The sequence below is a fragment of the Saccopteryx leptura genome, chromosome 1 (assembly GCF_036850995.1).
Source record: "Saccopteryx leptura isolate mSacLep1 chromosome 1, mSacLep1_pri_phased_curated, whole genome shotgun sequence".
Lineage (NCBI taxonomy): Eukaryota > Metazoa > Chordata > Mammalia > Chiroptera > Emballonuridae > Saccopteryx > Saccopteryx leptura.
Window position 1 is genome coordinate 71,957,424 of NC_089503.1, and position 14,568 is coordinate 71,971,991.

General features: G+C 41.7%; 1 protein-coding gene across 2 annotated transcripts in view; it reads left to right on the plus strand.

Annotated features, from left to right (window-relative positions):
• Positions 1–1,633: 1,633 nt before the first annotated feature.
• The window catches only part of EED (embryonic ectoderm development), a 37,133-nt gene continuing 24,198 nt past the window's right edge, over positions 1,634–14,568 (plus strand). Inside the window, exons 1-3 of one of the 2 annotated variants that reach the window (XM_066370319.1) lie at positions 1,634–2,208; positions 12,249–12,401; positions 14,285–14,377. In XM_066370319.1, coding sequence (XP_066226416.1) covers positions 2,095–2,208; positions 12,249–12,401; positions 14,285–14,377 — 360 coding nt within the window. In that variant the 5' untranslated portion in view covers positions 1,634–2,094. The remainder of the gene's footprint in view (positions 2,209–12,248; positions 12,402–14,284; positions 14,378–14,568) is intronic. The other variant, XM_066370328.1, reaches the window with a different exon arrangement.

Consider the following 14,568-nt stretch of genomic DNA (forward strand, 5'->3'; position numbering starts at 1 on the left):
AACATTGATTTGTTGTTCCATTTATTTGTGCATTCTTTGGTTGATTCTTTTTTTTTTAAGTTAGGTATTTTTTAAATTTTTTATTTTTTACAGAGACTGAGAGTGAGTCAGAGAGAGGGATAGACAGGGACAGACAGACAGGAACGGAGAGAGATGAGAAGCATCAATCATTAGTTTTTCATTGCGCATTGCAACACCTTAGTTGTTCATTGATTGCTTTCTCATATGTGCCTTGACCGCGGGCCTTCAGCAAACCGAGTAACCCCTTGCTGGAACCAGCGACCTTGGGCTCAAGCTGGTGGAATTTTGCTCAAACCAGATGAGCCCGCGCTCAAGCTGGCGACCTGAGGGTCTTGTACCTGGGTCCTTGGCATCCGAGTCCGTCGCTCTACCCACTGTGCCACCGCCTGATCAAGCTTATTCTTGTATGTATCCTGATGGGGGATTGAACTTGGCAACCTTTGTGTGTTGGGACCACGCACTAACCAACTGAGTGAGCTGGCCAGGGCAATATTCTTCTTGTTAAGGCATCATGCAACAGTAATTCTGTATACAACTTTACGGAAGGGATACTGGTTATCCACTAGGTGATATATTTGGTTTAAAAGAGAAAAATTATGTATCTAATAGGACTTTAAGAAATTGTATGTGTTGACCAGGCAGTGGTGAGTGAATAGAGCACCACCTAGGATTCTGAGGACTCATGTTTGAAACCTCAAAGTTGTTGGCTTGAGCATGGGTTCACCAGCCTGACACAGGGTCATCTGCCTGAGCTTGGGATCACAGACAAGACCCAGGGGTCGCCGTCTTGAGCCCAAAGTTTGCTGGCTTGCTTGAGCAAGGAGTCACTGGCTCAGCTGCAGCCACAGGGTGAAGGTACATAGGAGAAACAATGAACTAAGGTGCCACAATGAAGAACTGATGCTTCTCATCTCTCTTCCAGTCTGTCTGTCTCTCTATATATACAGTGCTAAAAATAAAAAAAATTGTATGTCCTTTTCAAGCTCATTTTTACAGATGAGGACGAGACCTCAAAAAATAAGTACTCACCACCAAGCTCTAACAGTTAAAAAGAGCACTTTGGGCTGTAACTCCTTGGGAGTCTAAAATCATTATAATTTTAGTCTATTCCTACTTCATTCAACCTTACCCAATATTAGCACCAACTGGGGTGGGATAATCATTCATAACAATAAATATTCATCAAGAATTCACTATGATCGTCCACAACGGGACTTGGAAGCGCTTTTAACTACACCCGGAGGTAAGATACCCGAAGAAGTCTACCTGGTTCAACAAACAAGACTTCGAAGAGGAGGGGTTTGAAGGAGGCGGATCCAGAAAACCCAGCGCGAGAATAACCCCGGCGCATGCGTACTTCATAGCTGGTAACTTCCATTTGTTAAATGGGGGAGGCAAGTGAAAAGCAGTCTACAGTTTTTGAACTTCTGCTGTTAAGCAAAAATTAAATTGTGACCAGTTTCATACATAACTTGAGAGCCTTATTCCCCGAGTTCAAAATTAAGGACATTTGGCATACACCACTAGCGTAAGAGGTTACTTCTCGTATCTTCCCCGTCCCCTGGGACATTGGTGGTCTAGTCCATCCACAGACTTTCGAGTCCTTTCAGCGGGTCGGTGATCGAAGGATTCGGCCAATTGCGACTGAAACGTCTTTGGAAGGAGGAAGGGGGTGAGGGAGCATCCCTTTGCGTTCCGCCTCTCCTTTTTCGAGGCGGTAGTTGGGAAGGGACACCTACGAAATACTGCCGTCGAAAGCCAACGGTTCACATCTCGCCGTGGAAACTGCCCGGAGGGCGGCGGGAAAAGGGCAAGACGGGAGCAGGGGAGAGGGAAGGAGCCAGGAAGCCGCGCGGGAGGGTGCGCGCGCGCGCGCGCCCCTTTTTCAGCAGTGTGGCGGGGTCGCACGCACGCCCGCCACGGCGGCTGGGCGCGGTTTGCGACGGTGGGGGAAGCGGTGGAGGTGGCGGCGGCAGTGGCAACTTTGCGGCAAGCTCTGGCCGGGCTTGCTTGACGGCGGTGTGGCGGAGGCCCCGCCCTAGGCGGCAGGAACCTGGAGGGAGGCGGAGGAATATGTCCGAGAGGGAAGTGTCGACAGCCCCGGCGGGAACAGACATGCCTGCTGCCAAGAAGCAGAAGCTGAGCAGCGACGAGAACAGCAACCCGGACCTGTCTGGAGACGAGAATGTGAGTGGAACCCTGAGCAGTCCCCACGGGACTCTGGAGTGAAAGTTTTAAATTCTTTTTAAACTGTAGGGGCGGGGGCGGGCGGGCGGCTGTTGGGGGAGGGAGAGGTGTCACTCTCTGGTCGGGAAACGCGGGCGTGGAAGAGAAAATCTCTACGGGGATTTTGAGCTGGGGCGGTGAGCCAGCAGAAACTTGGCGGAGAGTGGTTTAAGGGAGCGCGGTGGGCGGAAGGTCTGCTCAGGATCCTTTTGCGTGGATGGAGCGTGTTTGGGCCTTTAGGAGATTTGAGGGTAGTGCGGAGCTGAGATTCCAGTAATTTAAAAGGCAAGTGAGAGGTTTTCCTGAGAAAGTCGGAAGGAGAGGCCAACGTGTGTTATGGACATTTACAGGAATTTAGGGACCGTGCCGCTCCTAGACCTTTCCAGGCAGCTGAATGGTAAGAGTAGATATTAACTTAAGGGGTTTCGGTGACTCTCTTCAAGGGGGTTTTGTGTCTGCCACTCGTCCTGTCCTTGGAGATGGGGTGCGCTGGACGGTCAGTCTTGTTTTTCTTGAGCCGAATTGAGAGGATCATCTTTTGACTTGGAGGGGAAAAACACCCTTGAGGAAGGAATGAGAGAATGAACGTTTACTTTTTTGAAAGTTTTTACTGAGATGAGGGGGACAACCGGGAAGATTTTAGGTAACTGTGGTAAAGATAGCTGTCTTTAGGTGTGGACTCATGACCTCGCAAGTGTTGGATGTTTTGAAATTAAATTAAAACAAAAAACAAACTGAAATGGGTCTTGCTAATCATCTATTCCCGACTATGTTTAGGTGAAATGCCAATAACCGAATTGACATTTTCTTTTTTTTTTTTAATTTAAACATTTGATTTTTTTTAATTAAACAACATCAGATAAGCAAACAAGTCAAAGAAAGTTCAATTTTTTTCTTTTTCTTTTTTTTTTTTAAGATTTTATTTATTCATTATAGAGAGGAGAGAGAGAGAGAGAGAGAGAAGGGGGGAGGAGCAGGAAGCATCAACTCCCATATGTGCCTTGACCAGGCAAGCCCCGGGTTTTGAACCGGCAACCTCAGTGTTCCAGGTTGACGTTTTATCCACTGCGCCACCACAGGTTAGGCACATTTTCAGTTTCGTGTTTTATTATATCCAATGAGGTCAGCAAAATGTTTGGACAGTTAAAGGTTATTACTTCAAAATGTGAACCCCTTTCATACTATATAGCAGTAATAGCTGAATATGTTTTTTTGTTTTTTTTTTTACAGAGAGAGGGATAGACAGGGACAGACAGGAACGGAGAGATGAGAAGCATCAATCATTAGTTTTTCGTTGCGGGTTGCAACACCTTAGTTGTTCATTGATTGCTTTCTCATGTGCCTTGACCGCGGGCCTTCAACAGATCGAGTAACCCCTTGCTCGAGCCAGCAACCTTGGGCTCAAGCTGGTGAGCTTTTGTTCAAACCAGATGAGCCTGTGCTCAAGCTGGCGACCTCGGGGTCTCGAACCTGAGTCTTCCGCATCCCAGTTGGACGCTCTATCCACTGCGCCACCGCCTGGTCAGGCCCGAGTATCTTTTTTAAATCTTTAAAATGTTATGGGAGGGTAGTGTAAGTTTTTCATTTTCTCATTTGCCTCGTTTTAGGAATAAATATAACATCTTACGCACCCAGTTCTTAAATTCTACATCTCACTGCATCATTGATTGAAGCATATATATGGCATGGTATCATGACCAAAATTTTCACCCAAGAGATGGGAAAATAACTCTTGGAGATAGAAGAAAGATTTAGGAGATTGTCAGTTTATGAGATTTGGACTTGAAATTTCTTGAAAGTTTAGGTGTTGAATGTTACTTTAAATTTTTTTTTCCTATTTGTTCATTCCAACCTTATTGCAAGTACACTGTGTAAATTAACATTTTTGACTTTCATTCCATTCCTTTTAGTCTATTTTATTTCTGCTTTTTCTAAAATTTTCTTTGGGCAGATTAAGTTACTAATAAGAGCACAAACTGGATCCGAATGTTAGGTTTAAGTCTTCACTCTACCTTACCGGTTCCTTGACCTTGAGCAAGGTTCTTGACCTAAATTGCCTCATCTTATCTTAGAAAGGGAGATATTAATGGTGTTTACCTGTCTTTGTAACATTCATAAGGATTAAGTGAAGTAGTTGTATAGGTAAAGTGCTTAAAAGAATGCCTGCCTCATAGTAGATGTAACTATTCAAATGTTAATTGTTGGAATCCATGGGAGTCCGAAAGACCAGAGTAACAGGCTTCATTGAAAGGAAGAGAGGAACCCTGCTGGGGGGCACTTCTCCTGGGGGAGAAGAGCACCGGTTACAGACTAGGGGCGAGTTATATAGTGTTTGGGAGAGCCTGAGGGGATACTGAGACAAAAGTCCTGGTCCGGAATGCTCCTCCTTGGGGGCTTGGAGCATGGAGGTGTTGAATCAAAAGTCCTGGTATGGCCGGAGCCCCTCCTTGGGGCGGCTTCTCAGCTTTTTGGAATTCCTCTGTCTCAGGGGCAATAGTCCTGTAAGGGTGAGGTCTGACAGATAAGCAGAACATCAAGAGGGCAGTTTGGAATTCACGTATCTATCATTTATAACAGGGGTCCCCAAACTACGGCCCCGTGGTCCACATGCGGCCCCCTGAGGCCATTTTATCCGGCCCCCGCCGCACTTCCAGAAGGGGCACCTCTTTCATTGGTGTTCAGTGAGAGGAGCATAGTTCCCATTGAAATACTGGTCAGTTTGTTGATTTAAATTTACTTGTTCTTTATTTTAAATATTGTATTTGTTACCGTTTTGGTTTTTTACTTTAAAATAAGATATGTGCAGTGTGCATAGGGATTTGTTGATGGGTTTTTTTTATAGTCCGGCCCTCCAATGGTCTGAGGGACAGTGAACTGGCCCCCTGTGTAAAAAGTTTGGGGACCCCTGATTTATAACTATTATATTTTGATCACGTAGCCTGTGTTTCTGACCTTTCCACATACTAAATAACCAGACAGAAATATAATGAGAAATATCAGTAATTTATTTAGAGTGAGATTTTCAGGGGACCAAATAAACAGAAAGCTTCTTTTTGCAGACTCTTAAAAGGGAATACATTTGATGCATGACAAAGCTATTCACAACCAGATGATTGGATTAAACCCTTTTGGTTCCTCCAACTTTTTGTTGTCTTGGATGCCTTAATGAATTGTGTGAAGTGTCTTCTCAGAATACATTTTTAAATGTATAAAGTATAGTGAAAAGGTTACAAGATTGATAAATTCTAAAACATTGTAAGATATTTTGAAGATTTGAGATTTGTTTTAATAAAGTACTTTTTAAAGTGTTTAAATAAGTGCTTCTTCATTAACACCTGAAGTGACTAGATCTAGCAGCAAGTCTGATGATAATAATGGGCATAGAGGATTTTTTGAGATCTACAATCGTAATGTGATATAACAATAAATACCTGATTTCCATTGGTGAGAGTTACAGCTACAGTAACACCAACATGTATATTACCTGTCTGTAGTAGAAGGAAGTATTAAATTTCAGATAAAGATGGTGAAAATTAAAATGCCTATTTTGGGGGGGAGGAGCATTTCAATCATAGGCCCCGTGAATTCATCCAAGGACTCTAGACAAGGTCATAGGTAGGAAAGCAGTAAGGGAAGGGAATAGAGAGAGCCTTGTTTAAAAATGAGTTTAGAAAAAGCGAAGGAGGGCAGCGGTTTTATGCTCAAGGGAATGACAAAAAGGCCAAAAGCAGGTGGGGAAAGAATGGTGTGTTTGAGTTCAGGTTAAGGAAACCTGATTTGTTACTGTTAAGTGAATCAAAAATTTGAACATATTTGCCTGACCGGGCGGTGGCACAGTGGATGGAGCGTCGGACTGGGATGCAGAAGACCCAGGTTCGAGACCCTGAGGTCGCCAGCTTGAGCGCGGACTCAACTGGTTTGAGCAAAAGCTCACCAGCTTGAGCCCAAGGTTGCTGGCTCAAGCAAGGGGTTACTTGGTCTGCTGAAGGCCCAGTCAAGTCACGTATGAGAAAGCAATCAATGAACAATTAAAGTGTTGCAATGCCCAACGAAAAACTAATGATTGATGCTTCTCATCTCTCCGTTCCTGTCTATCCCTCTCTCTGACTCTCTCTCTGTCTCTGAAAAAAAAAAAAAATTGAACATATTTACAGTTTTTAAATTTTATTTTTTGAGGAGTACTTGATAATATTAACTTCAGATATACAACATAATGATTTGATCCTTAATACATTGTGAAATAATCATCACAATAAGTCTAGTTAACATCCTACATTTTTAAAAAGGCTTTATTTATTGATTTTAGAAAGGAGAGACAGAAAGCAGGGTTGAGGTGAGGACCAGAAAGTGTTAACTGGTAGGTGCTGCTTCTTGTGTCTTGACCAGGCAAGCTTGGGGATTTGAACTCAGCATTCCAGGTCCATGCTTTACCACAGATCAGGCAACATTTAACATTTCATTTTACATGTATCTTGTTGAACGTTTTTTAAGAGAGACAGAGACAGGAAGAGAAAGAGTTCAGAAGCATCAACTTAGTTGCAGCACTCTTAGTTCATTGATTGCTTCCTTGAAGAGGGGGGCAGACCTCCAGCTGAGCCAGTGACCCCTGCTTAAGCTAGCGACCTTAGTTAGGCTTCAAGGCAGATCCCAAGCTCAAGCTGACAACCCTGCAACCCCGTACTCAAGCTGGTGGCCTTGGGGTTTCACACCTGGGACCTCAGTGCCCAGGTCAACATTCTATCCACTGTGCCACCACCTGATCAGGAGCTTTATTTTATTTATTTATTTATTTATTTATTTATTTATTTATTTATTTATTTATTTATTTTTTACAGAGGCAGAGACAGACAGGAACGGAGAGAGATGAGAAGCATCAATCATTAGTTTTTTGTTGCGCGTTGCTACTTCTTAGTTGTTCATTGATTGCTTTCTCATGTACCTTGACCGCGGGCCTTCAGCAGACCGAGTAACCCCTTGCCGGAGCCAGCGACCTTGGGTCCAAGCTGGTGAGCTTTTTGCTCAAACCAGATGAGCATTCGCTCAAGCTGGCGACCTCGGGGTCTCGAACCTGGGTCCTTCTGCATCCCAGTCCGATGCTCTATCCACTTCGCCACCACCTGGTCAGGCTGATCAGGAGCATTTTGTTGACCTTTTTAAGCTCTTATGACTATTTCCCAAAAAAGGTCATATGACTATAGAGTACTTAGCTTCTGGAAGAGAACTAATGGTTGCCTGATAAAATCCGAGGACTGAATCTGGAGACTTGTCTTTTGCTTAAGTAACCTGTGGCAAGATCAAAGGACAAATTATTTTCTTTCCTTGTTGGGCAAATGAAGATGGTAGTGCCATATCTGCTGCACAGTATTCATACTAGGAGGAAGGGCCTAGGTAGAAACCAGGCCTCTATACTTTAATTAGACACTCAGTAAAGGTTTGATTTTAGTACCTTGCCAGTGGCTCAGTATATAGAGTGTTGGTCTGGCATATGCATGTTCCCTGTTCGATTCCTGGTCAGGGCACACAGGAGAAGTGACCATCTGCTTCTCTTCCCCTCACTCTTCCCCTTCTCTCCTTTTCCCCCTCATAGAGCCAGTGGCTCAATTGGTTCAAGCCCCAGGTGTTGAGGATAGCTCAGTTGGTTTGAGCATGTCAGCCTCTGGCACTAAAGATAGCTCAATACTTGAGCACTGGACCTAGACCAGGTTGCCAGGTGGGTCCGGTCTAGGTGCATGCTCAAGTCTGTCTCACCATCTCCCTTCCTCACACCTAAGGGGGAGAAAAAAGTTTTGATTTTAACTTAAAGATAAAATGAGTCTGGCCTCTGGTGGCACAGTGGATAGAGTGTCGACTTGGAACACTGAGGTCACTGGTTCAAAACCTTGGGTTGCCCTGTCAAGGAACATATGACAACCAATGAACAGCTAGAGTGAAGCAGCTATTTCTTGTTCTCCCCACCCCCATAATGTTAATAAATAAAATTTAAAAAAAAAAGATAAAATCAAAAGGTTGCATTTCCATTTGATTCCATCTTGATTTGCCTGTGGGGCAGAAAGGTAAATTAAGTGGTCAAAAGTAAAGGAAGAGTAAATTGCTACAACCATTTTGAAAAACTATGTGTTTAAGATATTACTTTAAAAAATCAAGTACAAAAATATTTTTAGGTATGTCTTCAAGATGTTAGGGGAAGAAATATTACTGGTTTTGGTGTTCCATATAAAGCTAAATGTGAGAATCATTAATGCAAATTGTGTGATTACATTTTAATGATACAGTTGGTATATTAAGCTAAAAAACAGCGGAGGGGGGAGTAAAAAAAATGCAGTGTGTGCTGTTGACAGTGTTTTGTGATGCTTCTTTTTTTAAAATTTTATTTATTTATTATTCATTTTAGAGAGAAGAGAGAGTTAGAGTGTGTGTGTGTGTGAGAGAGAGAGAGAGAGAGAAAGAAAGAAAGGGGAGAGGAGCAGGAAGCATCAACTCCCATATGTGCCTTGACCAGGCAAGCCCAGGGTTTTGAACCGGTGACCTCAGCATTCCAGGTCAAAGCTTTATTCACTGCACCACCACAGGTCAGGCTGTGATGCTTCTTGATTAGCAGTTGAATGCGAGAATATAAAGAAGCTGGTGAATAAATGTGTACTAGTTTTCTTACTTCATTTCTCTAGTGTTAAAAGATAATCTTAAGAAAAAGGTAAGTTAAAAATTTTACTCATGTGAGGGAACCAGACAAGTGTAAGTCAAACAGTACAGATTTATGAGGATTAAAGGGATGTAGAGGTGAAATTGCAGATAGAAACAAAAACTTTTTTTTAGTGTGGAAAGGAAGACATTTTGAACCTCTACCTTTAGGGACAGAAATTGCACTGCTAAATTATCCACGACTTGAGAAAGAGATACAGGGGTTTTCAAAGGCAACTAAGAGGTCTGTAATCTGAGAACATGGAAGAATGTGCTGTAGATCAGTGGTTTTCTACCTTAAATTGTTTCTGGTCCACCAGAAATTTCGTGCTGGTCCATGAAGGAGTTAACCATCCTGATTTGTATGAAGATTATAGACTCTATATATAAATCTATAATCTACATAATCTATAATCTTTCACGGACTGCCAGTTGAAAACCTCTGCTATAGATAATGAATAGTTTTCCATTGAAACCCAAAATTGTTTTCTGTGCTAGATTTTAACTGTGTAAATACAACTGAAAGGTGGAGAAAAATTGGGAGAGCTAAAAACAGTGATTTCAGCTTTACAACTGAACTTAATATTTTACATTTTTATATCTATGAAGGCTGATTACATTTACATCAAATGACAATTCAGGGTTTTTTGTTTGTTTGCTTTAGTTTTTATTTATTGATTTTAGCAAGAAAGGAAGTGGGAGAGAGACAGAGACAGGAACGTTGATCTGTTCTTTTATGTTCCCTGATTGGGGGATTGAACCAGCAACCTTGGCACTTTGGGATGCTGCTCCAACAAACTGAGCACCTGCTGTGTGCCATCTTTCTATCTTTTTTTCTTACCCCCCAGATAATCAGAGTATTCCAGAATAATTGTGTATTTCTTTAAAAGGCATGCCATTTTGCTAAGTACTGCTTGCATTTTTGAAAACCATCCACTGTATTATGCCTTTTAAAAAAATTTTATTTATTGGTTTTAAAGAGGTAGGGAAACATGAATCTGTTTCTGTATATGCCCTGACCAGGGATTGAACGCACAACCTTTGTGTATTGGGGTGATGTTCTAACCAACCCGAGTATCTGGCCAGGGCCCATATAATGTTTTTTTTTTTTTTTTTCTGAAGTTGGAAACGGGGAGGCAGTCAGACAGATGCCCGCATGCGCCCAACCAGGATCCACCCAGCATGCACACCAGGGGGCAATGCTCTGCCCATCTGGGGTGTTGCTCTGTTGCGACCAGAGCCATTCTAGCACCTGAGGCAGAGGCCATGGAGCCAACCTCAGCACCCGGGCCAACTTTGCTCCAATGGAGCCTTGGCTGCAGGAGGGGAAGAGAGAGACAGAGAGGAAGGAGAGGAGGAGGGGTAGAGAAGCAAATGGGCGCTTCTCTTGTGTGCCCTGGACAGGAATCGAACCCGGGACTCCTGCATGCCAGGCCAATGCTCTACCACTGAGCCAACTGGCCAGGGCAGTTTTTAAAAATATATGTATTGATTGATTTTAGAGACAGGAAGGGGGAGAGAGAGACAGAAACATCGATCTGTTCCTGTATATGCCCTGACTAGGGATTGAACCCACAGCCTTTGCATATGGAGACAACACTAACCAACCAAACTCTCCAGTCAGGGCAGTGTGTGTTTGTGTGTATGTGTGTGTTAAAGACTTTATTGATTTGTTTGTGAGAGAGAGGTCAAGATCATAGTTGCTTCACTTGAATTATTCATTGATTGCTTCTCATGAGCCTTGACCAGGATTTCCAACCTGTGACTTCAGTATTCCAGGTCAATGCTTTATCCACTGTGCCACCACAGGTTGGATTTTGTTTTTAAGTAAAATTTTTTTAATATACTTTGTGCCACTCTAGTTCATTTTATTTATTATTTTGACAGAGAGAGAGAGAGAGAGAGAGAGAGAGTCGGAGAGGGACAGATAGGGACAGACAGGATGGGAGATGAGAAGCATCAATTCTTTGTTGTGGCACCTTAGTTGTTCACTGATTGATTTCTCCTATGTGCCTTGACCCGGGGCTACAGCAGAACAGGTGACCCCTTGCTCAAGCCAGTGTCCTTTGGGCTCAAGCTGGTGACACTGGGGTCATGTCTATGAGTTCACGCTTAAGCTGGCGACCTTAGGGTTTCAAACCTGGGTCCTCAGCATCACAGGTTGATGCTATATTCACTGTGCCACTGCCTGGTCTGGCTACTTAGGCTTTTAAAAAAATTTTATTTTATTTTTGTATTTTTCTTCTATTTTCTACTTAGGCTCTCTTATACTTCTTATCTAACAATACTTTCTGGAGAGAGCTATAAAGGACCAATGTGTTGCCTGACTAGGCGGTGGCGCAGTGGATAGTGCGTCGGACTGGGATGCAGAGGACCCAGGTTCGAGACCCCGAGGCTGTCAGCTTGAGCATGGGCTCATCTGGTTTGAGCAAAAGGCCCACCAGCTTGAACCCAAGGTCACTGGCTCCAGCAAGGGGTTGCTCGGTCTGCTGAAGGCCTGCGGTCAGGGCACATATGAGAAAGCAATCAATGAACAACTAAGGTGTTGCAATGCACAACGAAAAACTAATGATTGATGCTTCTCATCTCTCTTCGTTCCTGTCTGTCCCTATCTATCCTTCTCTCTGACTCACTGTCTCTGTAAAAAATAAATAAATATGTCTTTAAAAAAAAAAAAAAGGACCAATGTGTTGTTATTTAAAGGCTATGTTGTTATTACCATTTTACTGATTAGGTTTTTGTTATATTTTTGCTGCAATATCAGATTTCCACAAATCCTAATATGTAGATTTTGGTTTTCATCCTTTGGAGATAGGAATAAAATTTCCTGCCCTGACTGTGCTTGTTCAGTTGGTTAGAGTGTCATCTGCATACGCCAAGATTGCTGGTTTGAAACTAGTCAGGGCACATACAAGAATCAACTAATGGCCTTGCCTGTGGTGGTGCGGTGAATCAAGTGTTGACCTGGGACGCTGAGGTCGCAAGGTTGGTTCATAATCTGAGGTTGCTCCATCAAAGCACATATGAGAAGAAGGTATAAGTGGATGCTTCCTGCTTCCCCTCCTCACCTTTCTGTCCTCTCTAAAATGAATAAAATTTAAAAAAATTGAATCAGCCAATGAATACGTAATGAGTAGAACAACAGATTGATGCTTCTCTCTCTCAAATCAGCCAATAAATAGAATTAAAATTTTTCTCCCATTACTGCAGGATTTATTAGTTATTTCTTTAGGTCATTCAGTAACTGACCAGTAAAAAGTCATTTGCTACTTAAGTACAATATTGCTGTTTTATGTAATTTTTTTCTAACTTACTGCTTACAGGATGATGCTGTCAGCATAGAAAGTGGTACAAACACTGAACGCCCTGACACACCTACAAATACACCAAATGCACCTGGAAGGAAAAGTTGGGGAAAAGGAAAATGGAAGTCAAAGAAATGCAAATATTCTTTCAAATGTGTAAATAGTCTCAAGGTATGTGCAGAAAGACGAATCCTATTGGCTGATAGGCAGCAGAATTGTTTCTCATTTTATGCTGAAGATACTCTGTCAAGTTCTTTTCAAATGACAGTACTTGGAAATTTTGTTTTTGTAGTGAAGGCTGCATAATTATAATCCATTCCACATTTGTTTAGCTTTTTCTATTTTGTCTTAATGGGTAATTCCTAACACTGCAGGTTGTTTTTTATTTTTATATTCAAATGTAAGGTTTTGGAAAATGTTACTCTTCATATTTTGATAAAACTTAAAAATACAAGCCACTTCTGAGTACCTGTTACTAAAAAGAATTGAAGGTGACTCATTAACTTTGAGCCAGCATAAATTGAAACCGATGTCTTTCTTAGTTTCTGCCATTTTAAAAATATTGAACTCTTCAAAAAAAAAGAAAAGCCTAAGAAAAAAAATAAATAAAAAATTTCTCTTATATTTTGTTTTATTTGTAATTGTTTTCAAAGAAAATGTATAAATTACTATGGCTATGTGGAAATTATTTTTCTGTGTAACAAAATTCAGATTATACTCTTAAAGGAATATATATATATATATATATATATATATATATATATATATTTTGTTTCCAGTTTTTTAGAGAGACAGGGATAGATAGACTGAAGGGAGAGAGATGAGAAGCATCAACTCATACTTGTGGCACCTTAGTTGTACAGTGATTGCTTTCTCATATGTGCCTTGACTGGGGGGCTCCAGCCAAGCTAGTGACCCCTTGGTCAAGCCAGCGACCTTGGGCTCAAGCCAGAGACTTTGGGGTTTTGAACCTGGGTCCTTAGCATCCCAGACTGACACTCTATCCTCTGTGCTACCACCAGGTCAGGCCTCAGTATGTATTTTTTAAAAAGGTAGTGCCCATTGTAGTTTCATGTTAATGTATAGTTACATCAACCTATTTTTAGATAGTGTATTGGGAAGGTTGTTTTAATTGTCAGTTAAATATTTCGATTAGCCTGACCTGGCGGTGGTGCAGTGGATAGAGCGTCAGATTGGGACGTGGAAGACCCAGGTTTAAGACCCCGAGGTCACCAGCCTGAGCCCAAGGTCACTGGCTCAAGCAAGGGGTCACTTGGTCTGCTGTAGCCCCCTGGTCAAGGCACATAAGAGAAAACAATGAACAACTAAGGTGCTGCAATGAAGAATTGATACTTATCTCTCCCCCTTCCTGTCTGTGTGTCCCTCTGTGTGGGTGTGTGTGTGTGGGGGGGTAAATAAATAAATAAATAAATAAATATTTTGATGAAATATTTCAAAGCTTAAAGCTATGGCTTTTCAAAAGGTATGAATTGGAAGTTGTTAGACTTTACAAGTGAAAAACAGTGACTTAAAGTGAATATAAAAGTTATTCAATCCAAGAGATTGCCAGTAAAATCCTGAGACTGAAAAAATAACTTGGTTAACAAAAGTTAATATTTGTTATAATCAGTCTTCTAGTAAATGAGTTTAGTTTATGGCCTCTCCTGGTCCACCATTGTTAATTGCCCTTTTTTTTTTTTTAAAGGAGAGAGACACAGATAAGGACAGATAGGAAAGGAGAGAGGAGAAACGTCAATTCTTCTTTGTGGCACCTTAGTTTTTTTATTGATTGCTTTCTCATATGTTCCATGACTGCGTGGCTGCAGCTGAGCTAGTGACCCCTTGCTCAAGCCAGTGATTATGCGGTCATGTCTGTGATCCTATGCTCAAGCCAGATGAGCCTGTGCTCAAGCCAGTGACCGAGTGAGAAGTCAGTTTATGTGTGATAATTACAAAATAATGGCTTTCATTTTGGAAAAATGTTATTAGGGGGATGCTCAGTTTACTACCATTTTGGGTTTCTAAAATATATTTTTCTTATGATTATTTTATAGGAAGATCATAATCAACCATTGTTTGGAGTTCAGTTTAACTGGCACAGTAAAGAAGGGGATCCACTAGTGTTTGCAACTGTAGGAAGTAACAGAGTAAGTGTTAAGGGATCTGTTTGCTATTTTGGTTTGATTATTAGAGTCTGATTTTAAGATAATATGTGTAATGATTTTGATATAAATTTTGTATAGCCAATTTGACATAATTCCTTTATGTAAAAATGAAGCATTATAGATTTCACTTATTAACCTCCAATTGTTCATGAAACAGGTATCTGTTAATATTT